Raw genomic sequence first — 27,245 nt, 5'->3', positions numbered from 1 at the left:
GTCGAACCGGAATCGATGGGACCCACCCCGAGAATATGGGAGGCGAGCCTCAGACCCATTCGACCATCAAGGCCAGCCCATGTGTCGACACTGTCAGGAGGCCGGGCACGTCGAGAGAAACTGCCCCTCGTCCGACCATTTAAACTGCAATGCCCCGAGGATGAGGGCCGAACCTCGGGGAGAACACCGGGAGTAGACTCAGACCCGGAGGAATGGTGGGCCCAATATGTAGGACAATGCCCAAGGATCCCAGTAGTGATCAACGGGATAGAGACAGTGGCCATGATCGACACCGGGTCACAGGTATCCATGATACAGTTACCCACTCTCCAAAAGTATTGGGGAAAAGTACCGTTTAGACAGCCCCCCACACAAGTGAAGGTGGTCGCTGCCAATGGCCGAGAGGTCGTCTGCAACGGGTACTGGGAAGCAGATTTGCAGATTGGACGAACCCGCTTACCCAGGCAGGGGTATTTAGTGATCACCTGCGGGGAAGGGAGAGTTGCTCCCATCATCCTGGGCATGAACATACTAAGGAATTGCCCTGAAGAGCTGATTGCAGCGTTAAAGCAGGAACCAGTTAACCAAGACCAGACTTGGGAGATCACCCAACGGCACATAATCTGCGTCCAGGGGAGCCAAGTGGAGAAGAGAGTGCTGGCCCCGCGTACCCAAGGGACGGTCAAGTGGTTTAACATCCGAAGGGGATATGGCTTCATCAACCGGAACGACACAAGGGATGACATTTTTGTCCATCGGACAGCCCTAAGGAAGAGCCACTCGCGGAGACTTCTGTGCAGTCTCAGAGAAGGCGAGACGGTGGAGTTCGATGTGGTGGAGGAGGAACAGGGTGCCAAAGCGGTGAACGTGACTGGTCCAGGTGGGGTGCCAGAGAGAAGAAACCGGCCGGGCCCCAACAGGCGTCCTTTCCGCAGGCGTGCCCATTGGTGCCAAAGTGGACAGATGGAGGCACCGATTTCCCTCAACCCAGTCTCACGGCATCTACGCTCAAGAGTGAACCTCGTTCCCGCCAATAGAGGAGAGAAGCCGGTCGCAGCAGAGGAGTGGAATCACCCCACCCCTATCGTTAACAGTCATCCCCGGCGTAGATTTCACCATAAATGGGAGGCCGAGCCCTACGTGGTCACCAAGAGCCCGACGGCAGCAATCGAAGTCCACCAAAGCAGAGAACCGGACAGGACTCGACTGCACTGGGTACATTGCAACCAGCCTAAGTCATACTCTCGACAGACGGAGGTCCCTACCGTCGCCCCCGGGAGCATGCCCAGGGGCCCGCAGGAACTGCTGTTGAACGTAGGGTGGAGCATACCGTCCATCCCGGCTATACTGACCACAGAACCTGTAGAGGACTCCAGCCCGGTACCGAGAATAAGCTCCAGCTGTAATAATCTCATGCCGTTCTGATGTTATATATTTATGTATATATGTATAGGTTGTTCATTTATGTTGACATTGTTATAACTGTCGGTAGTATTCGGACTGCGAAAGAGACTTTACGGATTCAGAACTTTGAAAGGTTCGGACTTATGTCTCCGAGAGCGTGGCGTGAGGACACGCACATAAAAAAGTATGGGCGGATGTAACACCCCATAACTGTGGAATAATAGGTGCCGTGCATTCCAGTTAACCAGGGGTTAATATACCCCAGCACTAGGCACAGCTCAGACCTAAAGAGTTAAACACAGACAGGCTGGAGTGTGACAGGAAGAGAGAGGTCAGAGGTGACTGAGGAAGTTAGCAGCTAGCACAGAGAGAGGAGACTTCTCCATGCAGCCTGAAAGACACTTGAGCAGCACAGAGCTCCAGTAATGAGTGGCAGCCCAGCCTGTGAGAGAAGGAGCCAGTCAGGCAGCGTGCAAACTGTACAAGAGAACACAGCAGTCACAGTGTCAAGCTGCCAGAGCCCTGCAGTAAATATTAAGTGCCAGCCCAGCAGCCAGCACGTGGGCAGTACAGAGCCCAGCAGCCAGAGCCCAGCAGCCAGCACGTGGGTAGCACAGAGCATAGTAGCCAGAGCCCAGCAGCATGGTGTAAGCAGCAGCAGAGCCTGGACAGCAGAGGCACCATTGATGCAGTCACCAGGGACAGATCAGCGGTGACAGAGTCCGGGAGATCGAGACTGGTTGGAACCAGCACCTGCAGCCGATACAGGTACCTTACTGCACACTGTGCCCCTGCCTACCACCCCTATTATATCGCCCGCCAGGCACATTATAGGGTCAAGGACCCATGGACACCCCTAGCGCATGACAGGGTTGTACCCATTGAGGCCGCATAGAGAGCCACAGTGCAGGCCAGTGGCCAGTAGTCCTGTGTAGCTGATTGTGGCAACGTCTAGGCGCCCACACTAGCACTCCCAGGAGGGTACACAGCACTGGTGAAGACTTACTGATCCCAGCCGGACGCCTGGGTAAGGAAACAGGGTAACTATAAGGGCCCAAAGGCCTCCTTACCAACACTTGAGAGTGATCTAACCCTTCCAGGACTCCAAGTGGGATTCACCCACGTCCTAGTAAAGCGACCCCGCTTACAGCAAACCAAGAGCCCTTCTTATATTGTTTTTCCCCTGGCCCATCTTCAGATAGGAGCACCGCTTGGGCCCCACCGAAACCCTTGTGCACGGGTCAGGTTATTAGGACCTGCAATCCGGGACTTTAGTTAGGGTAATGGTTACCGGTAACCCTAGGTTATATGCATGCAAAGAATCTACAGTAAATAGAGGTCAGAAGTACTGATTGATTATAGGAGTAATGCCTAGTATTATGGTAAAGCATTTCCTTGTCTGCACTGTTTAGTATGCTGGTAAAACGTTTCCTTCTCTGTATTGCCTGACATTATGGTAAAACATTTCCTTTTACTTGAATGTTTACTGCACTGTAAAACATGTCCGTTTACTTGAATGTTATTACAATTTGTTCACTTGTTGTGATAATATTGTTAAGTTGTTAACTGAAAGAGGTTGACGTCCATAGTGACTGCTTTGAAAATAAAAGGTCAACCTAACCCAGTGGTCGAGTGTTCTGTGCCCATTCCTGTATCAAGAGAAGACTCCAGACTGAGATCCGTGAGGTTGGGGAGGCACGGCCCCCACCGCATCTATAAGGTAACTCCTCCTTTTGGGTGTCTACATAAGCGTGCCATATCAGTCCAGGGGTGATGCTACTTGTGCCGTATCAGACTAGGGGGGATGCTAAGTGTGCCATATCAGTCTAGTGTTTGTGCCGCACACTTGTGTGGATTATCATAGTTATCCAGCTACCTCTGTGCAACCTTTTGCCCTAAAAACAATATTGTAAGGTGTGAGCTGTTCAGAATAGATACCACTTTCACATCGCAGACCCGTTTTAAAAACCGGTATTTTAAAACGGTAATTAAAACGGGTCAGAGCCTTAATAGTGGCCAGATTACCGTTTTAAATGCAGGTTAAGTGTCATTCACATTGCAGTTGAAACGTTTCATTCTGAACACGTTTCAAGGCAGAGTGTGACCATTGCCTGTCATTAAAAATGGCCCTTTTGTTCAGTGCATACTGGCCCACACCTATGACGTTTTAACAGCATAAAAAGGAGGGGGTGGGGGCTGCTCTGATCAGTGCAGCAATCATGGAGGACAGAGCACATGTCTCTGCTGTATTTGTGATAACATCAGCTGTACTGCTGCTGGATTCAGCCTGTGAGAGGCTGTTGCAGCTCCTGACATTGTGCTGCTTGCTTAACCGCAGATTGAGGAGGAGGAGGAGACTGCATTATTACTCAGAGAGTCAGAGGAACTTGCAGAATTATTTGCATGATACAAACCGATCCCAGCGAGAACACCACCGCAGGAGGCGGTCTTATTTAACTGCGATGATGCAGACCATCATACGGGTCAGTGTGTCGACCAACCGAAGTTTATGGTCGCATCAACGTCCAAGCGGTGAAGTCTTTATGCGAAGTGTGATGAACTTTGAAGATGTGCAGTGGAAGGCGCACTTCAGAATGTCGCGTGACACATTCTTATATCTTTTGGACCTGCTGACACCATCCCTAAGTCGATCTGCAACCAATTTTCGGCGAGCGATAGAGCCAAGCAGGAGGCTTGCAATAGCACTGTGGTGGTACGCCACTCCTGGCGAATATCGATCAATATCGTGTTTATTTGGAGTAGGCCTCTCTACAGTGTGCAATATTGTCCATGAAGTCACCCGTGCATTGCTGGACATCCTGTATGCTAGGTTTATTCACCTACCTCAAGGTGAACGCTTGGATGAGACCATTAATGGCTTTGTCTCTCGTGGATATCCCCAATGTGCCGGAGCTATAGATGGGACCCACATACCGATAATTGCGCCTCATGATAGTGCGGCGGATTACCATAATCGCAAGGGCTGGCATTCCATAATATTACAGGCAGTCGTGGATCATAAGTATTGGTAAGCATGTTTTTGGGTGTTTCGGTGGTTGTGGAAGGGGTGAAATGTTTTTGGCCTCTGCTGACTGTCTGACTTGCCTATGGTTCCTCTCCTTCCGGATGAATTTGCTCTGTTGGTGGAGGTCACTGGTAATGCTTGATTGCACTCACCTGTGTGGAGCAAGGTATTTCATAATGTTTCCACACAGGTGATGGCAATTATCCATTACCCGGGAAGTGACGCAAATGAGAATATTCATCTTGAAGGAGAGTGTAGTTCGCCAAGCATTCCAAACATGTTTAAATTTACAATAAATCGTTGTTTCTTTATAGCTTCACTGATGTATTCATTGGGTGGCCCGGACGATCACATGATGCCCGTGTTCTTGCCAACTCGGACCTATATCGTGTTGCTGAGGAGAAACAAGGCGGATGGCTTTTTCCTAGAGAGGTAAGTAAACTTGTACACTGCAAAGAAGAAAGGCAAAGGCTTTTCCGGAATATATATATATATATATCGGAACAAAGAACAGGCGGCACTCGGAGGTCTTTAGCAAAAAAGTGTATTAGGGGGAACAAAGCTTTTGAAGAAGGAGCGCTGCTCCGAAACGTCAGCTTTGTTCACCCTAATACACTTTTTGGCTAAAGCCCTCTGAGTGCCGCCTGTTCTTTGTTCCGATACTTATATTGTGTGAAGGCACCGGGGCAGCTGTCATTGTGCGGAGAGTGCCAGGCCGCAACCCCACCAACTATATATATATATATATAAGTTTCAGGTTCAAAGTGCGCCGCAGTATTGTCCTCAGCCGTGTGTTTGTACTTCTTTGTTCGTAGTTTTATACACAGCTAATGACAATAATGTAGGACATGAGGGGGCGGCGCTTAGTCACCAGCTACTTGGTTGCCAGTAATTAGGTTACCATACATTTTGGACGACCTGCGCATTGAATAGAAATGAGTTTCAAGACAGGTGATGGCAATCATTAATGTTCCTTATCACATAAGTTATCTTAACGTGTCCAAGCACTTGCCTATGTTAAGGCTCGCTGTCTGCTGTATTGGATCTAGCACAGTCTTGTCTGTATATGAGCAATGAAATGCAACTGTGACCTGTGCTAGAAACTCCACATCACACACCAACCCGGAAGGCAACAGCAATAGGCGTAAGGGACAGTGTATATACATACCATGCCACTGTCCCTTAGGAACAGTGTGATGCTGTTCATTTTCCAAATTACCTATAATGACCCTCTTTTTCTTTTCTTTAGAAGTCTAAATTTGTGGATGGGATCGAAATTCCAGTGCATATAATTGGAGATGCAGCCTACCCCTTAAGACGCTGGCTCATGAAGGGCTACACCCAACATGCTACATTGACCCAAACCCAAATTGAGTATTCTCACACACTGAGCTCAGCGCGAATGGTAGTGGAGAATGCGTTTGGACGGCTGAAAGGACGATGGCGCTGTCTCATGAAGCGTAATGATGTTACCCTTGAAAATATCCCACAAATCGTTGCGGCCTGCTGTATCCTACACAATTTGTGTGAGTTCAAGAGGGAGGAATTCCTTCCTGAGTGGGCAAATGTGGACATCTCGTCCTATCCCGTACCTGACTGTGACTCTTACAACGGTGAACGTTCAGCCACAGCTGAGCAGATGAGGACAGCCATAGTTGCAAATATTGACGCTTTGCTGCATTGATTATTTTTAACCATTCCTGTTTTCTGTATTTTGTATTTCAATAAAACTTTTCAAATGTTTACGTGCATTCAGTATTTGCAATGATGTGGAGACAATAAATTTTATAGTAGTGAATTAAATTTTTTATCTAGTAACAATGTAGAAATCTGTGATTAACAGCAAAATCACATCTGAATAACAACTGGGTGAATATTAAATTTAACACTGGCTTCAAACTGCCGTAATATGCACACCGATAAACATCAAACAACTAACCCAAATGGGTCAAAATAGAATCCTGCGGGGGAGTTGTGTCATCATCCCGTGGAGGATGAATAGTTTCAGGGGGGGGGAGGGGGTGGGTTGGGGTAGGGTGGGAATGGGTATGATGCACAGATTCAGGTAGGGGTTGGTGATGCGGTGGGTATGATGGTGGAGCGTGACTATATGGCACAAACTGACCTGGGAAGTTAGGTGCATGACTAGGTTCATGCAAAGAGGGTTGGCCGTAATGGGAGAAGTGTGGAGGGGGCATGGTGTGTGAGCGGTCTGGTGCAGGCATAAAACGCTCTAAGGCTGAGACTATAAAGGATTGTAATTCTCTCCTTTCAGAGACTGCAAATGCCTGCATTTCACGTTGCTGATTGACAGAGAAATCCTGCATCTGCCTTAATAAATGCAGCTGGAATTGCTGATTTTGCCTTTCACTGTTCTCAGTATCATCATGCAACTGTGCGAGAAAGGCTTGGTTCAACTCCTGCTGAGCCGCCATACACCTATCAAGGCGCGCCTCCTCGCGCTCTGCCATGGCAGCATCCATGGCGTCAAGTCGCTCTGCCAGCATGGTCGTCATCACCCTGGCCGCTTGCTCTGTCCGATTTGGCCGGATTCTTCGTGGAGGAACGTTGTATACTGAGGGCACAAAATGATGACACAGTTGACATGACAAATTTGTACAGCAATCAGATCAGAATAAAGGGTACAATATCAATGCTCGGCCAGCCCTGTCCAAACTGTGGCCTTATGTATCCCTACATCTACATCTGCATCTACACAATACACAAGTCCCCCCTACACAATGGCTATTTGCTCACACTAAAAGCTTATCCAACAAAACCCAGGTTTTTTTTTTTTTTTGGTATGGTTTGGATATGTGCCGACATGGTACGTGTCGACCTATACACCTGTTGACCTTCTGGTATGGCAGACATGATGGTGTAACAAACAATACCAGTCCCCAAGGGCCTTGGTCGACACATGTAAAGTGGAGGATTTGAATATATTAAAAAACCTGATGACCCATTCACTTTGGGCATAACCCATGTCCACCGACTTAATGCATGTGTCGACTACTACCCATGTGAGCATCAACACTTGGTGAACTACAACACTATCAAACTTCCACTATGTCGACCAAATGATGTCGACCGAATGACTGACAATCATCTTTCTTGAACCAAGCAGTAATGAACAGTTGTACTTACAATTACCCCGTAGCGGAGTCGACTCCACGGGCACAACCGGAGGCTGCGATTCTTCCACATTTTCTGGAGTCTCAGGCACAATCGCTGGTGGAGGCGGGACTTGCTCATCATACATTGAGCTTGATGCCGGCGGTGACGGGATTGGCAGGACAGGTGCGGGTATGGGTGTTTGCGAAGAACACGGCTGAGAAAATTCTGACGCTGTCAGTGTCGACTCAGACTGTGAGCATTGTGCGCCTGCTGCTTGGCTGTGTTGTACCGCAGCCATACTGGAACACAATGCCACCGGGCTGGCAAGTGCCGAATGACCAAAGGCTGCCATGCATTGCTCCATGTAGCGCCAAGACATGCGAGCTGCACCACTGCGGTTACGGTTGTGGTCCATAACCTTGTGGTATTTTCTTTTAAGGGCCTTGACCTTATTAATAATTTGTGCGGTGGTCCGGACATAGCCTGCAGCTGCCAACAATTGTGCAATGTTTTTATAAATTTGGGTGTCCTTCACTGTACCCGTTATTTGCTGGGCTATCTCCTCCTCACCTCTAATTCTCAGCAGCTCCCGCACCTCTGCATCGGTCCAATTAGACATTGCTTCCCAACACACAGGTGTAATCACTTCAATTCAGTTCACAGCACTTAAAAGCAGGTGTGCACGCTTCCAATTATCTCCCTACAGTTTACTTCCTGGTTCTGGGCAGTGACACCACGCAGGGGACAGCCTATCAGTGCTCTGTAGCTCTGTTCTAAGCCTAAAATACCGTTTCATTGAAACTGTACACATTCACATAGCAGAAAAAACGGCAAGGAACCGTGTAGGACTCTGCTTTTTACACGGTTCGAAATGCCAGTTAAATTGAAACGGTAAATCGGCTGTGGTGCATTCACAGTGCAGCCTTAAACGTTTTAAAAAGGGAAAAAAACGGCAATATACCGTTTTAAAAGTGCGATGTGAAAGGGGTATAAATGAGTGGAAATGAATGTTATTGAGGTTAATATAGCGTAGGAGCAAAAAAAAAAAAAAAAATTCTGCGATTTTAGCAGTTTTTATGCTTTTTTAACAAAAAAAATCAGAACCCAAAACCCAAGAAATCCAAACACAAAACACTTAGGAGGTGTTTTGGCAAAACCCATTAGAACCCAAAACCTCAAGGTAATCAGAACCCAAAACCCGAAAAGTGGCCGGTGCACATCTCTAATTGTAATCTGGTGGGACTACCTTGCTATGGAATTCTATCCTATCCTTATGTATACCTCCTATTATCCCTATAGATTGTAAGCTTGCGAGCAGTGCCATCTTACCTCTATGTCAGTATGTTACTACCCAGTTTTATCACTGTTTCCAATTGTAAAGCGCAACGGAATCTGCTGCGCTATATAAGAAACTGTAAATAAATAAAAAATAAATAAATACATTTCATCCCTCGAAGCAAGGCAGTAATTTAAGTCTGTTCAGTCTCCACATCACCTGGATGCACGTATGGGTATCACATTCAGCACCCTGGCATGCCACCCCCTAGCCCTCTATTAGCTGCACACTGGAGACTTTTACCTCAATTTCTGTTGTGTGCTGTGATTTTTAGCATTTTCTGTGATGTCAGTGAATTCACAGCTCCAGTTGCAATTCAGTTTCAACTCAGCTAGCTACTGTACAATATGGGGGAGGGAGTTGCAGATGAGGGGAGGAGTCACAGCTGCGGATATGCTGATAACTGTTAACAGGTCACAGATATGCAACAAAATAAAATCACAAAAATGCTATTATGCGTCTTACTGACTGAGGCCCAATACCCGTATAAATGAAACCATGTTATTGTTATCTCCAGTTAAAAAGAAGTGACAACTGTATGTTGAAAAGCATTTTAATACTACTGGGTTTGAAAGCTAATAGGAGCATTATTAGCCAGAATTTCCAGGGCTGAGGACACAATAAAGACATGATAAACGTGGTGGGTTTTTCTTAAGAGGAATGTGAGAGAACGTAGTTGGCAATATATTTGATGGCCAATGCAGTCTCTTTGCAGGTCGCTTTTATCTGAGACTCAGGAAGAAGGAAACCACGTCTGCCCTTGTCCCGTAGCTCAAAGGTGAAGGCATACTTTATCCCCTGTGAATAAGCCCAGTCATCAGAGGAACCAGATGTGGGGTCTGAAATGCAGGTGGTTTGATTAGTTAAATGTTAAAATGAAAAAAAAAAAAAGTAGTATGATAAGAGAATTCAGGGGAGGCTCCAGGGGGGGGGGGGGGGGGGGGCACACCCATTGCCACCAACTGCCATTCACAAAGGACTCCCCTATTACATTTTGGACTGTGCTGAAGCCCCCTCTGGAGCCGCCACTGCAAGAGATGGTTCATACAAATTATTAGGGACCAGATTCCCTAAGCTTCAAAAGTGATAAACAGCCAGCCAATCAGCTCCTACCTGCCATGTCACAGACTGTGTTTAAAAAATATCAGGTAGGAGCTGATTGGCTGGCTGTTTATCACTCTCCATTTTATCACTTTTGAAGCTCAGAGAATCTGGCCCTAGGTTCCTCTCCAACTTCTAACCTAACCTCAAATATTTCTCTTGATTTCATAATAATCCAATAATTCTGTCTCATTATAGCACCGGGGCCCTTATTCTGATCGGTGCGGATTTTTCCGCATGCGGTCGTACCGCCGATGGTTTTCGACTGCGCATGTGCAGAGGTCACTCTGCGCATGTGCAAGCGGTTTCGCCGTACGTATTCTTTAGACGCCGCACAGGGGGCGGAGAGGGGCGTGAAGGGCTACTTAGCCTCATTACCCTATGCATACGCCCCGCGTTTCATGGGCGTTCCCATGCAAACGCAGGGCGTATGCATGGTAATGAAGCCGTGACGCATGTGTAGGGGGCGGGCATCTGACATCGCCGGATGTCAGCTGCCCGCCCCCATACATGATTTCATACGGACAAGTGTCCGTGTGGTCTAGGGTGGCGGGCGCTGGTGGAGCGTGCGGCCCTGCATTCGATGTTCGGCGACCATCGAATGCAGGGGCTGCTCCCAAGATGGAGGAGGCGTATCCCCGTCCACTTTCATGCGGACCGCCACATATCCGCGTACGGACAGAGGTGGCGATCCGTATGGAAGGCGGGGATTCGCCTGCACGGTCCTGGCCGCATATTTATGATCTGGCCGCACCGATCAGAATAAGGGCCCGAGTGCACTATAGCCAAAGCACCGAGCACTATACCCATATTACCGAGCACTATAGCCATTGCATCTAATACACTATAGCCATAGCACAGAGCACTATAGCCATAGCATCTAATGCACTACAGCCATAGCATCTAATGCACTACAGCCATAGCACCGAGCACTATAGCCATAGCATCTAATGCACTATAGCCATAGCATCTAATGCACTACAGCCATAGCACCGAGCACTATAGCCATAGCACCGAGCACTATAGCCATAGCATCTAATGCACTATAGCCATAGCATCTAATGCCCTACAGCCATAGCACCAAGCACTTTAGCCATATTACCGAGCACTATAGCCATTGCATCTAATGCACTATAGCCATAGCACAGAGCACTATAGCCATAGCATCTAATGCACTACAGCCATAGCATCTAATGCACTACAGCCATAGCACCGAGCACTATAGCCATAGCACCGAGCACTATAGCCATAGCATCTAATGCACTATAGCCATAGCATCTAATGCACTACAGCCATAGCACCGAGCACTATAGCCATAGCACCGAGCACTATAGCCATAGCACCGAGCACTATAGCCATAGCACCGAGTGCACTATAGCCATAGCATCGAATGCACTATAGCCATAGCATCTAATGCACTATAGCCATAGCACAGAGCACTATAGCCATAGCATCTAATGCACTACAGCCATAGCATCTAATGCACTACAGCCATAGCACCGAGCACTATAGCCATAGCATCTAATGCACTATAGCCATAGCACCGAGCACTATAGCCATATTACCGATCACTATAGCCATTGCATCTAATGCACTATAGCCATAGCACAGAGCACTACAGCCATAGCATCTAATGCACTACAGCCATAGCATCTAATGCACTACAGCCATAGCACCGAGCACTATAGCCATATTACCGAGCACTATAGCCATTGCATCTAATGCACTATAGCCATAGCACAGAGCACTACAGCCATAGCATCTAATGCACTACAGCCATAGCATCTAATGCACTACAGCCATAGCACCGAGCACTATAGCCATAGCATCTAATGCACTATAGCCATAGCATCTAATGCACTACAGCCATAGCACCGAGCACTATAGCCATAGCACCGAGCACTATAGCCATAGCACCGAGCACTATAGCCATAGCATCGAATGCACTATAGCCATAGCACCGAGCACTATAGCCATAGCATCGAATGCACTATAGCCATTTCCTCGAATGCACTATAGCCAGGATATGTACGCATTACTAGAGGTCAGGATGCCCACAGTCAGAAGACCGATAGCGACATTCTGATAATAAAAAATCTGCTGGGTAATTGCACTTATCCTCTCAGCCTACCTACCTAACACTCTCTACCTAATACCTAACCCTAGATTCTGGTGCTGGTATTTCAACCAGTGGCATCCCAATTGCCGGCATGGTGACTGCATCCCCTGTAACCATTACATTGAGTGCACTATAGCCATTGCATAGAGGGCACTATAACCATTTCATTGAGGGGATACATATGGATGTCTGGCAGTGGGAATGCCGGTGTTCAGAATACCGGTACCGGCATCCCGATGGAGAGAATCCCGACAAGAGATAGATAAGTATACTAACCCTTCTCCTATTCACCCTACCCCTCCCTCCCCACTGTCTTACAGACAAAGCCATGCTCATCCATTTCGCCAACGCGCCTATGGCATGCCAAACAATATGCATGCAATACAAATCACCACCGCTGGGTGGATAATGCTCCACTAATTCTGCAGCAGAGTGATATACAGTACAGTACAGATGGAGCCACGCCCATTCGGGTACAGATGGAGCCACGCCCATATACAGTACAGTACAGATGGAGCCACGCCCATTGTGTCCCATTCGCTGAGAATGGGACACACTTGTGCCTGAGACTTATTTTTATTACATTGCATATTGAATGTATTGAAGATAAAATCGTAAAAAAATATTCATATGTTCATAGTAAAATACACATTTTTTAGGTGTATTCGTGTTTTTGCCATTTACTATGCGAAAAATATGCATATTCATATTTATGGCACATTCGTATTTGTATTTACAAATCCGAATGTATTCGCCATCGACAGAATACGAATAGAAATCACCATTCAAAAGAACAGTGATTCCTAATTTACTAACTAATTTAAGTATTTTCAATACAGCCGGTAATTAGCGGGATACGCCCACTAATTGCCGGCCAAATATGCCTGGAAAATACTCCAGGCGTATTTGGCTTTAGTCAGATCCGTGACCAGAAGGCAGGAGCGACAGGAGGGGGAAGTCGACATTGGCTTCTGCCCCTGAATGGTGAGTATTGCTGGGGCAGGACATACCTGCCCTGCTAGGTTTGTCTTGCCCCAGCAAATCCCACCACTCAAGGGGTTAAATGCACTATAGCCAATGCATAAAGGACCCTATTCTGGTTGAGGCGCAAGGCTGCCTCCCACATGGCCACCGACCCCCCTCACACGCCGCAATCCCCTGCACAGCTGCGAATGGATAATTTGCATAATTATTCATTTGCAGCCTTGGGTGCGGGGGAGAAATCATTCGATGGTCAGCGAAATTATTCGATGGTCGATTTCTCCAGCACTCGCAGATCTGATAATGCCCAGCGTTTTCCTGAGAACACTTATTAAACGCTGGCCATTGCCATGGGCGAAACCTTATTAGCCCATATGCCAATAGGTGAGTAAATCTTATTAACATTATGCACAAGTATAAACCAATTATAAGAAAAAAGTACATACAGATTGTGGAGGCGGAGGGCCCATATACGTATTCCGTTCCATAAAGGCTGTGTAACTCAGAGACTGCACCTTTGGAAATTTCATCCTGATTGATAAAAATAATGTTTTAAAAATGTTATGTAAATTATATTCTGAAAAAATGTAATCTCACTGCATGACTGCTGTATATTGGCGGAATAGTAGCTGATGTCAGCAGGGATTACACCTCTCTTGTTAATGCTTCAGCATATCACTACTACAATATACAAAATGTGAATGGTTAGTTGTGACAGGTCATTACAGCATTAACCCTTTGAGTGCCAACATCTCTGTGATGTTCAAAATATCCGCAAAAAATGCCATCGCTGACATTTTTTTTGGTGCTAGTGTACCACCACCCAGTCGCAAGGGTGACTCGTTCACAGGGTCTTGCGAATGGTTGTTGCACGGTAACATCCATTCGCAGCCTAGTGGGATACACCCACATCATTCCATGGTCGGTGACGATGATGGGGAAGGTGCACGCATTTAAAAGTGACTCTGAAGTTAGTTACATATGCGTGCATGCTGGGAAGGAAATGGGCGGGCGGCTGACATCCGGTGATGTGAGCTTCCCACCTCCCACTCCCACGTCATGGCCTCATTAGTATGGGAACGCCCAGCATTCTCATGGGAACGCCCATGTAACGCTGGGTGTTCCCATATGCTAATGGGGCCGCCCGCCACCCCACGCAGAAATGCAGTACAAAAACATCGGTCCCCGTGCGAACGCAGCCCTGCTGCAAATTAATCAGAGTAACCCCCAATATCTTTTCCCATATCTGTGATATAATTTACATTCTGCTTTTCAGGTGTGTGGGGGGGATATGTATTAATTTATAAAGAATATAGTCCTGCTAAAAATATGTTTTACTGCATCTTATTTTGGCAATAAGACATTAAGGGGGAGATTCTCTAAGAATCTCCGCCCCCCTTTGCCGCCCATCGCATTAATAATTATCGCATATGTTCTAACATATGCCATAATTATAGCAAAGGACAGCTCTTGCGTTGAGAGCTGTCATTTGCGGTGAAAGTCGCAAGGTCCCAGCAGGACCAGGCGGCTCCCCCCTCCCTCACACACCCGGCACTGCTGCGCCGGGCTCTCCTCCTCCCTGCACCCGGAATAGGATCAGTGCAGGGAGGAGGTCACAGGTCCGGGCAGCACAGCACTGTGCTGCCCGGACACAGGGGAGGGGGTGATGCGGGGGTTGGCGCAGGGCGGCGGAGGGTTGCGGTAGAAGCCCATTGGCTTCTATGGGGCATCGCCAGATTTTTCTGGCGCTGTCCCCCGCCGCGGTAACCCGGCGGGGGATGCTTACAGCATCCCAAAATGCAGTAAAAACCCCAATAACGGGGTTTTTACCGCATTTTTCGCTTAGAGAATATCCCCCTAAGTAATGCCAGAGTTTAACAAAATTCACATTCAGGGACAGGGGTCTCCTATGTGAAACATATGATATCCAGGCGGGTAGGATGCTGGAGGTCAAAATATCGACCCTGGTATCCTGTTACGGGGAATACCGACAGGGGCTCCGTTAGTGACGTAAACCTCTACTCATACCCCCCTAACCCACTCTGCTTGCAGCCTAACCCCCATCCCCCTGCAATCTGACCCTAACCCTCCTGGCATATTCATTTCTATAATGAGTGCAATTTGTGTGATGCACACAGGCCCCTGTCCCCACACCGCACACACTGCACCCATTTGTTATTACCTACCTGGAGCTAAAGTCCCGGTGAAACATTGCTGGAAAAATGGCCATTGCGCATGCGCAGTAGCGATTTTGGCTCCAGAACATGGTGGGAGCCATGTTTCCGGAGACCTGCGCATGTGCAGTATATTCTGGCAAGACACCAAAGTCTACTGCGCCATGAAGAGGATGGGGCCCAGATTTGGGTCCCGACTGCACTATTGAAGATGGAGGTTGCTATCGCGGCCAAGCGGCATTGCATCAGGGTGATAGCCTGCAAATATGTTTCTAGAAATATGCCCCCAGAGAGTGTAGCATATGATTATACCAATATGATAAAATGTTACTTGCCAGCTCTTCTGAATTAGGCGCAAGGTCATATGTGTAGGAGTAAGGATACAGTAACATCTGTGAGAAGGAATGAATACTGATGTAGGCTTTAATGGAATCTCGGTTCCGTCGGATGAACGAGGCTAGGTTCTTAGTTTCCTTCTCGGACTCTGCTGAATGTCCACAGTAGATTTCGGTGCATGGATCATCTGATGAACCGATTTCTGCAAGACCCAATCAAGCTGTATGTTATTTTTTTTAAATAAAACAGACAAAGCACCAAACAGGTTGCATAGTTTGAACAACCAGGCATTACTGTTATGCCTGGTACACACCAGGACGACTAGGGCCCGATCCCCTCAATCTAGATCCAATTCGGACCAATTGGATGTAGATTGTAGGTAGTTTGGGCCCTTTTTTTCCTTGTTCTGGTCCGATCCCGATCCGATGCGCGGCCCCGCGGGTCGGTCGGTCGTTATTCAGATCCTACCTGCTGCAGGTAGTGGGCAGTTGCACCATAATAAATTTCTCCATAATAAACTTTTTGCTGCTGGCTGCTGCAGCATCGGAGCTCAGCTCCATCATCCCCCTGCTGGCTTAAGGAGTGCGTCGGTTCTTCCCCGCGTCGGTTGTTCCCTGCATCTGACAGGGAACACAGCGCTGCAGCGTTACCTGGAAGTTCCGGGAGCGCTTAGTCAAATATGACTTCTAGCGCCTGTCTCCTCTGGTCCCCGTAACAAGGACTACGGCGGGGTAAGGTGACGGCGGCTGTAGCGGGGCCAGGCGGTGGCTATAGCGGCGCAAGGTGGTGGCTATAGTGGCGCAAGCCAGCGGCAACAGCGGGCAGGCAGACCGGGCAGGCAGCAGTGGTCGAGCCACCCGTTTCGCTCAGGCGAGCTACCGGTAGCTCGCGAGCGGCGGGTTTTTTTTTAGCCGAAATGTGCCGACAGGCGGTATTTCATAACATACCATCCACTAGGGCGTGGAGAGAGAATAAAATAGTGTACCAGAAGCATGGCGAGCGCATGCAGTGCACTTTATCCTGTGTTCATGTCAACTGTGTCGACATTTGGGTAAAAAAACAGTGAAAACTCCCATGTCGACCTTTTGACTATTGACCTAGACCATGTCGACCTAATGTTTTTGTCAACCTAATGACCTGTCGACCTTGTCCCATGTCGACCCAGACCCATGTCGACCTTTCATTATGTCGACCTAGTGTTGTCGACCTAATGACTGTCAACCATCTTTAGGTTGACCATAGGATCCACACCCCCTCTCTGCTGCATGCCACAGTCATGCTCCAATGCCATTAAGGGGAAGAGGATGACTATACGGTGCCCCCTCTGCCCGTGTATTCCAAATAATTGAGTCAACACATCAATTGGGCCAAATCGGTTATAGTTTTATTTCACAACACTACGGCCAGCACTGAGGTATTTCTTACACTTTGCTCGCCTCCTCCAGAGTCTGGCCAGCCTTTTAAAGGCAGCAGCAGCAGCATTGGTGTGAACAAGAGGGAAGTGCCACACCTCCACCGGAGCTTAAACTGCAGCTGTGGTCAGGTCTGCAATACTGCTCCCATCCCTACCCCCCCGAGACTCTACAGCCAAGGACAGTCATATAATTCCCCAAACCGGACCTGCCTGCAGCCTAAGCCTAACATTACCCTCCTTGCAGCCTAACCCTATGTTCCCCCACTGGTATCTAACCCCCTTCCCCGATGGCACGCTAGCCCGCCCTGCATACTTACCGATCGGGATGCCGGTTGTCAGTATTCTGACATAAGCATCCTGATCCTGTCTGAGATTCTGGAGTTGATCTTCTGACAGCAGTTGGGAGGGTATTAGGACCTTCGGGATCCTGATTGGACGGTCCTGTTTTTTTGGGCACTGTCCCACCTGTGGGCTGGAGAAAAGGTAGCTATGGAACGCTGCCGCATACTGTGCATGAAGCACAGCTGCTTGGGAAGTGATGTGCATGCCCCCAGCATGAAGTGAAATGTGCATGTTACATGTGGCCATAATTCCTGTTTATGTACATGCCGAAGGCTTGTGCACTATAGCCATCATTCATACACTACCATTCATAAGTTTGGGGTGACTTAGAAATGTCCTTATTTTAAAAGAAAAGCACTGTTTTTTTATTGAAGATAACATTAAATTGATCAGAAATACACTCTATACATTGTTAATGTGGTAAATTACTATATTAGCTGCAACCGTCTGGTTTTTAAAGGAATATCTACATACATTTCCATCAATCATCACTGCAGTGTTCTAATGGTACATTGTGTTTGCTAATCAGATTAGAAGACCAATGGATGATTAGAAAACCCTTGAAAACCATTGTGGAATTATGTTAGCATAGCTGAAAATGGGTTTGCTTGTTAGAGAAGCTTTAAAACTGGCCTTCCTTTGAGCTATTTGAGTATCTGGAGGATCACATTTGTGGGTTTGATTATACTCTTAGAATGGACAGAAAAAGAGAACTTTCATGTCAATCTTGACAGTCTATTCTTGTTCTTTGACATTAACGCTATTCCATGTGAGAAATTGGCAATAAACTGAACATTTCTAACAACGGTGTGTACTACTCCCTTCACAGAACAAACAGGCTCTATTCAGCGTAGAAAGGGAATTGTGAGGTCTAGTGCACAACTAAACAAGAAGACAAGTACATTAGAGTCTATAGTTTGAGAAATAGATGCCTCACAGGTCCTTAACTTAACTTTAAGCTTCATTAAATGGTACCCACAAAACGCCAGTGTTAATGTCTAAAGTGAAGAGTAGTTATTAAGTAGGAAATCATTTCTCATCTTACCACACCATGAGATGTTGAAGTTCCTGTTGAGGTCTGTGCCACAACAATCGCCACCTGGTGCTGGTGAGCGATTCTTTCTCCACATGCGATCCTGTCAAAATACAGTATATGTTCCGTTATTGGCTATTACTAATTATGCAACAGTACTATACAAATTGCATACTTGCCTACTTTTGAAAACTAGTTTTATGGAGATTACAGTTGGTAGTAGAATTGTTCACGATGACCCATTGTGGGGGCGTGTCATGCTCCACCCAAAGACTGTCTAGTTCCATATATGGGAGTATATCTGCTTGAAATGCTTGTTGCAAGATATTTCTATAGAATATTATTAACTATATATTTTGGGAAGTTTAGCAAGTATTGATAATAACATTAATAACATTATTGCCTGCAATATTTTATTTGATTGCAACTTTTTGCTGTGATGTTAATTCTATTTGAAATCTGCACAAAATACATAATTATAAAAATTTGCATGGCCCGATAAAGCATTATTATCGCATTAAAGCCGCAGCACTATAATACATTTCATTTTTATGCATTAGCAAGGGGTGTGGAGGTGGTGGTGACAGACACTAGAGGTGCAGGAGGACCTCTTGTGGCTGTCGCCTTTGTGGCGGCGGCCATCTTTGGAGGGGCGCTGGGTCTCTAATGCTGTCAGAGACTTTCTGCCTCTGCGGCGCCAATCCCAATGCATTTAACTCCCCCTGGGCAACAAGCATTTATCTTCCCCTGAGTAACGAGCATGTAACACTCTATGGCAATGACCATGTAATGCACCCCTTGGCAGCAAGCATGTAATCCCCCTGGCAGGTTAGGGGGGAATTTTGGGGAAAAGGGTCAGAACAGTCGCACAAGTTTTAAGTATAGCAATGATTTGTTGGGATTTACCCTCATGTATTGATTTCTTTTAACATGTACTTCAAACAGGTGGAGGGTGTGCTACCACTGGACACACATTTATTATAGCAACAGGGAAAGGAAAGAATGTCGCTGTGTGGTGCACAAAGAGATTGATTAATCTAAAATCTAACTTTTATTACAAATTTCTAAAATTGTAGCGAAGTATGGGACACAAACATTACAGAACATGAAACATAAAGTGACTTAAAAAGGATAATATATCCTAGTAGATGTGACTGCAATACTTTATCCCCTTGACAGATTTGTATGTATGATGTCTGTCGCCACGTATATGTAAATTCAATTAGTGTTAGGAGACTGTTTAAGCCGACTCAGCCCAAACACTCCAAGCTTAGACTAGCTATATGGAGTGTGCGCCCGCTTGTAAATCAGTGGCGGGTCCCGGGTCTGGGGTCCGGTCTCCGGTGCTGGTGTGCGGGCAGTGTCTGATGTGAGCTGCCACTTTCACAATCAGACCCCCGTTCCACCGCAGTCAACAGCACGGAGCCGCAAACACCTCCCGCTGATGGACGGGATAAGCCGCGGCGTCTAAGTGTAGTGCGCCGGGGGCTAGAGCCCGTCTGACCGGTCAAAAGAGAGAGTGCTGATGTCAGACACTGCGTCTCTGGCCGGGCTTGCCCAGTGGCGACTGGCACACGTTTATAAGGCAGAGGTTCGGCTGTTAACAATTCACAAAAATATAAACATTAATATGTGGGGAAAGGGAGTAGGGAGTCACAACAGAATGCTGACGGGTCAGCGTACGCTTCGCTTATGGGAGCTTCATCAGGACCCGGCCAGAGACGAAGTGTCTGACGTCAGCACTCTCTCTTTTGACCGGTCAGACGGGCTCTAGCCCCCGGCGCACTACACTTAGACGCCGCGGCTTATCCCGTCCATCAGCGGGAGGTGTTTGCGGCTCCGTGCTGTTGACTGCGGTGGAACGGGGGTCTGATTGTGAAAGTGGCAGCTCACATCAGACACCGCCCACACACCAGCACCGGAGACCGGACCCCAGACCCGGGACCCGCCACTGATTTACAAGCGGGCACACACTCCATATAGCTAGTCTAAGCTTGGAGTGTTTGGGCTGAGTCGGCTTAAACAGTCTCCTAACACTAATTGAATTTACATATACGTGGAGACAGACATCATACATACAAATCTGTCAAGGGGATAAAGTATTGCAGTCACATCTACTAGGATATATTATCCTTTTTAAGTCACTTTATGTTTCATGTTCTGTAATGTTTGTGTCCCATACTTCGCTACAATTTTAGAAATTTGCAATAAAAGTTAGATTTTTGATTAATCAATTTCTTTGTGCACCACACAGCGACATTCTTTCCTTTCCCTGTTGCTATAATCCCCCTGGCAATGAGCATGTACCCCCTGGCAACAAGAATGTAGGTAAGTGGCACTTATGTTCCTAAAAATACGATTAATCACTATTATAAATTGTAACCATTTCCCAGCACTAATTATAATATAACCGTGTACTGTACAGTATGTATAAAGCCATGTACATGCCATGCAGCTTTCTCTTAGACAAACAGTGTAAATAGTGCAAGTTGGAGTGAATAGGTAGTTACAGTATAATGCTGACATCACTTGCCTGTGAGGCAATGGCACCTGGTTCTTAGTAAAATTAAGGTAATTAGGTTATTTAAAATAAACTTCAACATTCATGACAAGTAAAAAAAAATGTATTACAGTGGATGGAATTGTTATTAAAATGATATACTGAAAAGTAATTACTAATGTAATTAAGTACACCGAAATTAAAAATGTAATTATTTAGTACTTAGGGCCAGATGTATCAAGCTTCAAAAATTATAAATTGGAGAGTGATAAATAACCAGTCAATCAGCTGTCATTTTTCAAACCCAGCCTGTGACATGGTAGGTAGGAGCTGATTGGCTAGTTGTTTATCACTCTTTATTTAATCACTTTTTGAATCTTGATACATCTGGCCCTTAGTGAGCTAAAAAAGGGGGTAGTCTATAATAAAAAAAATAATATAAAAGAAATAATAATAAAAAGCTAAATAAAATACAATTATTTAGAGTACAAAATTAGTTTTCTCCAATTACTACAATGAAAAAGAAAAATCATATAACTAATACCCCATTCACACCAGCCTAAATTCCCGGGTTGAGTTCGGGAACAACCCGGTACTAGCGCTGGTGTGAAAGGTTCCCGGGACAAAATCCTGGGCAAATTTCAACACGGCTACGTACCAGGGTTGTTCCCGGGTTCAACCCGGGGACCTGGCTTGTGTGAAAGGTACAGGGTATACTTACCCGTGTTGCCGTGTCCTCCGTGTCCTGTCCGACGGGAATTAATGCAGGCGGCGGGCGCAAATGACGGGACAGCCGGTGGATGATGATGACGCAGCTCTCCAGCGGCAGTGAGGACGCCGGAGAGCTGCGTCATCTTCATCCGCAGCCTGTCCCGTCATTTGCGCCACCGCCTGTGTGGACCCCTGGCCTGCACGGAGCACCAGCAACCGGGGTGAGTATTCTCCCCACCTCCGCCGCCATCCCGCCGACTGCCCGCCTCCTCCCCACCTCCTGCCGGCCTCCTTCCCACCCCCTTCTCACACCAGAAAATGCAGGGACATTTCTGGTGTGAATGGGTCCAAACCCGGGAATGTCCCTGCTTGTCCCGGGACCTGAATTCCCGGGTTTGTCCCTGCATTTCTGGTGTGAATGGGGTATATGATGGCTACACAAACTAATCCTGTATGTGTTTTATGTAATTATTAATTCACACCGATTGTGTTATTTTCTAAGTCATTAGACACAAATATTACCTTTGTCCAGGTATAAATGTAACCGTCTATGTTAAATACAGGGAGAATGTAGAATGTCATGTCTGTCAATAGCTTCTTTATGCTTTCGTCATTTGAATATCCGGTAACAAGCTGCAGAGAAATAATAATTAACAACAGTCAGCTCTATGGAGCATTCATGATTTTAGCCACTTTATCATTCCAACACAAACAAAAGGTCTATAAAAATGGAAACTTTCTCTTTTGTTACTGTTACTTGTTACTTTATTACGTGTGTATAGTCGGAAAAACTATAAAGTACATTCAGTATAAAATGAGTGCACAAATCACGTACAGCCGATTTCTGCACTGTGCACAAGGTTTTAACATGCGATCGCATTTCGGAAGGGTGCAATCACAGTTTGAGTGACAGCGCGGGTGTCGAGCAGTGTCAATGCAGCGCTTAGGGGTGAGAAATGCAATTGCATTTTGAGTGACAGCGCAGCATTGATGCAGCGTTTAGAGGTGCATGGCATCCAGATCATAATGTCACACGCAGCCACTGCAAAATGAAAAATTCAGGAGAGCTCATGGAGGACAGAAACCTCCCATGGAGCAGAAGGGCTTCAAAGGCATTGTGATAGCGTCAATTTCTCGTCAATTTCTTGGATGCATTCCCAATTATATCAGGATTGCCTACCCTCCCGGATTGGCTGGGAGGGTCCTGGAAATCGGGTCCCCCTCCCGGCCCCCCGGAAAGTTGGGCAATCCTCCTGGATTCTGCCACACCCTTTGCATCTCCCCGGCTGCTTTGTTGAATTACTGCCATTTGCGGCTTTTTGCTGTGAGGGGCGGGGCTAAATAGGCAAATAGCACCATTTAGCCACACACCCTCCTCTAGGTCCCGCAAACTGGTGGGATTTGCCATGCTGGGGGCGGGGCTTGATTATGTCTAGATCAGTCCCCGCCCCCAGAAGTGATGCTGAGAGTATCCTCTCCGGGCTTCAGAAGTAGGCAAGTATGATTTATATTGCTATCACAGTGCAGGGCAGGGTTTTTCGTGTTGGGTGGCCTTGCGCTGTGCTGGGCATCCCTCAGCATATAAAAGACTACAGTTGCAGTTTTGCTATTTTAGAAAAACTGCAACTGATATCATGGCAACTGGATGTCTGCAGCTGGACCGCTCCTATCTGTATGGATGGTATGTATCATAATTGTGTATCATAATTATTTATAGTTACAGAAGAGTGTTGTTGGCGGGGCCAAACTGAGAAATGCCAGAAGAGCCGATGAGCCAGTCCTGTCTAAAAGCTTCTCCAAACCTTATGGCACCCAGAAAGGCAGGGGCTAGGCAAGCAGCTAATCCTCCTGGTTTAGCTTTGGCTGCCAAGCACACAGAGAAAGTAACTGGCCAAGCAGCTCTGCCTCCTGGCACTTTGCTTGGCCACGTGGCATGGATGGGGCTGGGTCACTAGTATATTTTATCTACTAATCTATATACAGTATTGCTTATCAGTTTTTACCAGATCATTTACTATGGTATAGCATACTGTACATGACTACTTTTTAAAAAGCATCTCAGAGGAATAAGAAAGCACTTCCTACAGTATATAGGTGGCTCTGAAGAGGGTCACAAATCCCAAATTCTCCACCTGGGACACATGTAAAAGCGGACTCAAAAACAACCAGTAATGAACTGGGACTTCAATCCAGCCCATTACAAAGTTATGGATATTGCTGATCAGGGTGTGCCACGAGTCTGGCTCCTTGCCTTGCGCCACACCCTGTCTCTCTTGGACATGCGAGTCCAGCAGCCAGTGTGAGTTTGTGCCAAGACCGGTCCACCAGGCCATCGACCCCTCTGGCATTTGCTGCTCCCTTCTCCTCCTCCTCTCTGGATGGAGCTGGTCCAATTGCTGTATACAGGGTGGGCAGCTTTCTGCATGCACTGCGAGTGGTGCAAGACACCTAACTGGGGATACTGTTTACAAGATGCCAGTATGTGTAGCGTGCGGATGCTGCCTCCTTCTGGGTGTGTGACATTGAGGATCTGTGTGCAGGTGTGCTGATGTGGGCATGGGGCATGTATGTGACTGGGGTGGGGTGCATGTCAGGAGCACATTGTGTTCTGGGGGCACAAGGAGGTACTGGGGCTGAATGTTGGGGAATGTGATGGGGAGAAGGGGACATGGAGCTGGTTGACTGGGGCAGGGGGGTGGGTTATGGGTAGCAGAGGGCGTGGTGTGGGGTGGCTGGGGTAGGAGGTGTGTAATGGGTAGCAGGCAGTGTGTGATGGGGAGCACGGGGCATAGAGTGGGGTGGCTGGGGCAGGGGGGTGTGTGATGAGGAGCAGGGGGAATATAGTGGGGTGGCTGAGGCAGGGGGTGTGTAATTGGGTGCAGGGGGCATAGAGTAGGGTGGCTGAGGCAGGGGGTGTGTGTTGGGTAGCAGGGAGTGTGTGATGGGGAGCAGGGGGCATAGAGTGGGGTGACTGATGCAGGGGGTGTGTGATGGGCAGCAGGGAGTGTGTGACGGGGAGCAGGGGGCACTTTGCGACTTTGCCCAATTCCGAAGCAGTGGGACGAGGAACCGGGTAAATCGCGTGTGTTTTAGATCTGATGTGTAAGTGCTGCATGTACAGTAGGATCTGTCGGATTGGACAGCATATAGCAGCACTTCCTGGGATTGCATGCGAAATTCCTAATAATGCCTTTAGTGATTGTGTTTTCAATGATTACTGACCTCTCTGACGAACCATTGGCAGAAGGCTGGTGATATCCATTCTCTGGCATGGACACCACATTCCATAAAGATGGCCGTCCCCGCAGAGCTTTGCTTCCCAACCTTTCAAGTGTTATAAAAGCAAAGTGTTATCACATGGTACAGATGTTCTTGTGAATACTCTTCTAGCAGGAAACTACAGATGATCACACTCACTAGTGGGCCTAGCCAGAGGCAAAGGGACAGATCTACTGCAGTAACAATTGTTTACTATCACTAGTGTTATCCACAAGACACAATCATGCAATTTAATGATACGAGTGATTTACTTTTTAGATTCCATCATCCTACCCTCCAACATCTGAAGGGCAGAAACTGGTATCAATAGGAAAGGGTGTGTGGCCACGTGTAAAGGGTGTGTGATTATGCCCCCTTTCCTATATTTTCAAACCCCCAAAATTGGTACAAAACTCTTTTTGGCTGGTACAGGCCCTCCAAAAAAGGTACTGTACCAACAAAAAAAGGTACAGTTGGAGGGTATGCATTATTTGACATTTTCCTACACCCAAACACCATGTTTGTATAATTATTTTGGAGCCCAATAAATCTTTTGATTTTTTTCCATTGTAGAAATGAATATTTTGTATTTAAAATCTGTGACTGAAGCAATGTTAAGACTAATGTTAAATGTCCTCGCATACATTTTAATATTTTGCAGGTGGGATTTTTTTTTTTTTTAATTGTTACCAACAAAAAAAAGTTTTTTTTTGTAATTTTTTACATAGCTCTGTCATTCTTCCATATATCTATTTGCATCATAAAGGAGAACACAGATCACAAGAGAAAACACTAAACCTATACTGTGATAATCAAAAGTGTGAAGATAGAATAGTTGTGCGTAAGAAGGCAGCTTATTTGGCAGATAGCTATTAGGGTTTCTCCTCCCTTCAACAATCCAACATATAGATAAAACAAATTAAGATATCCACTTAACCAGCACTGTATCTGGATCTCTCAAAACCAGGGGGAGTTCCTGATGAGGAAATCCCCCTGGTTGTGAGATATTCCACATACAGGGCTGTTAAAGTGGATATCTTAATTTGTTAAACCTATACTGTGTCTTTTATTTTTCTGTTGAATTTTTGTAATATAATATTAAATAAAAAAGTATTTATATTAGAAATTGTATTTCGTTTCTGTGATGGTACTAGTTAATTGTGCTTGTAAAGCTTACTGTTTTATAACAGTTCCATTGTTTGTTCTCTATTTACCATACAGAATCTTATTTTCAAGGTGTTCAGTCTTTACATTTTTTATTTAATACAGCAAATTATGCTTTTTTTTCATTTTGGATCAACGGTTAACTTTTAACAAGAACATGCTTAGTTATCTCCACCACACCTTTAGAACATACATTGGACGGCCTTCATAAGTATTTCCAATTTCAAGGCGATTGACAAGATTTGGGTGGTTAGAAGCTACTTTGCATGTCCACTCCGCAATCTGAAAACATAAATTTGAATGTTATCATCTAGCACTGTTATATCATAGTACACACTAAAGTATATGGGGTCTATGTACTAAGCTTTGCAGAAACATAAAGTGAATCTTATCATCTAGCACTGTTATATCATAGTACACACTAAAGTATATGGGGTCTATGTACTAAGCTTTGGAGAAACATAAAGTGAATGCAGATAATGTACCAGTTAATCAGTTTCGAACTGTCATGGTACAGGCTGTGTTTGTAAAATGACAGTTAGGAGCTGATTGGCTAGTACTTTATTTCTGTCCACTTAATCTCTGCAATCCTTTATATTTTAAATCTGTGATTTTAATCCACCATGATTTTAATCCAGATGTATCCAAAACCACTGACCGTGTCATTAAAATAATGAAAATAAATAAACCTGATTACTTGAGGGCATCTCTCTGGTTAACCAATAATTGATGTGCTGAGAAAGAGGCACGGTGCTCCTAAGGGTTTATTGTAATAAATAGGAATAATAGAGAGCTACACAGATCAGCGAGTTACACCCATTTACTCCCAATTGGAGATCTGCCTGACTTACATGTGACTTTAAGGGGGGTATTCAATCTTTGTCGACCTCCCGCAGCCATCTCTCGACGGGGAGATGGCTGTGGGGCCCTATTCAATGCTGTCTTCCCCGACAGCATTGAACAGGGTTTCTCCGCAGAACGAGCCCGACAGCACAAGCTGTCGGGCTCGTTCTGCCGAGAAAAGCCGGAAATAGGCGAGCTCCCGGCCGGAGCTCGTCTATTTCCGTCATCAACTCGCGGCCACGCCCCCTTCTTGCCGCTCGGCGGCCGGGACATTGAATCCCGACTGCCGAGCTCCAGGCGAGCTGACTGAGAACGGGACAGGGGCACGGCTGTCGCGCTACCTCGACAGCCGTGCCTCTGACATTGAATACCCCCCTAAATCTTTAA

The 27,245-nt window shown here is 46.5% G+C and overlaps 1 protein-coding gene and 1 long non-coding RNA gene across 2 annotated transcripts in view; one reads left to right on the top strand and one right to left on the bottom strand.

The window, feature by feature from the left end:
* Positions 1-1,202: 1,202 nt before the first annotated feature.
* Positions 1,203-3,024, top strand: LOC146064491 (uncharacterized). Its single transcript, XR_014471818.1, has 2 exons — positions 1,203-2,172; positions 2,994-3,024. It is a non-coding gene; the product is annotated as an uncharacterized LOC146064491 (long non-coding RNA).
* A 6,397-nt stretch (positions 3,025-9,421) lies between these two features.
* LOC146064488 (carboxypeptidase B-like) overlaps positions 9,422-27,245 on the bottom strand; it is a 61,477-nt gene continuing 43,653 nt past the window's right edge. Inside the window, exons 5-11 of the mRNA XM_083178023.1 lie at positions 26,196-26,297; positions 24,816-24,917; positions 22,116-22,226; positions 18,395-18,485; positions 15,593-15,795; positions 13,530-13,614; positions 9,422-9,721 (exon numbers count right to left, since the gene is read on the bottom strand). Coding sequence (XP_083034149.1) covers positions 9,534-9,721; positions 13,530-13,614; positions 15,593-15,795; positions 18,395-18,485; positions 22,116-22,226; positions 24,816-24,917; positions 26,196-26,297 — 882 coding nt within the window. The 3' untranslated portion in view covers positions 9,422-9,533. The remainder of the gene's footprint in view (positions 9,722-13,529; positions 13,615-15,592; positions 15,796-18,394; positions 18,486-22,115; positions 22,227-24,815; positions 24,918-26,195; positions 26,298-27,245) is intronic.

Source organism: Crinia signifera, chromosome 3 (genome assembly GCF_055691185.1).
Source record: "Crinia signifera chromosome 3, ASM5569118v1, whole genome shotgun sequence".
In the NCBI taxonomy this organism is placed as follows: Eukaryota; Metazoa; Chordata; class Amphibia; order Anura; family Myobatrachidae; genus Crinia; species Crinia signifera.
The sequence above is the reverse complement of the archived record's forward strand: the minus strand, read 5'-3'. Positions and strand labels throughout refer to the sequence as shown.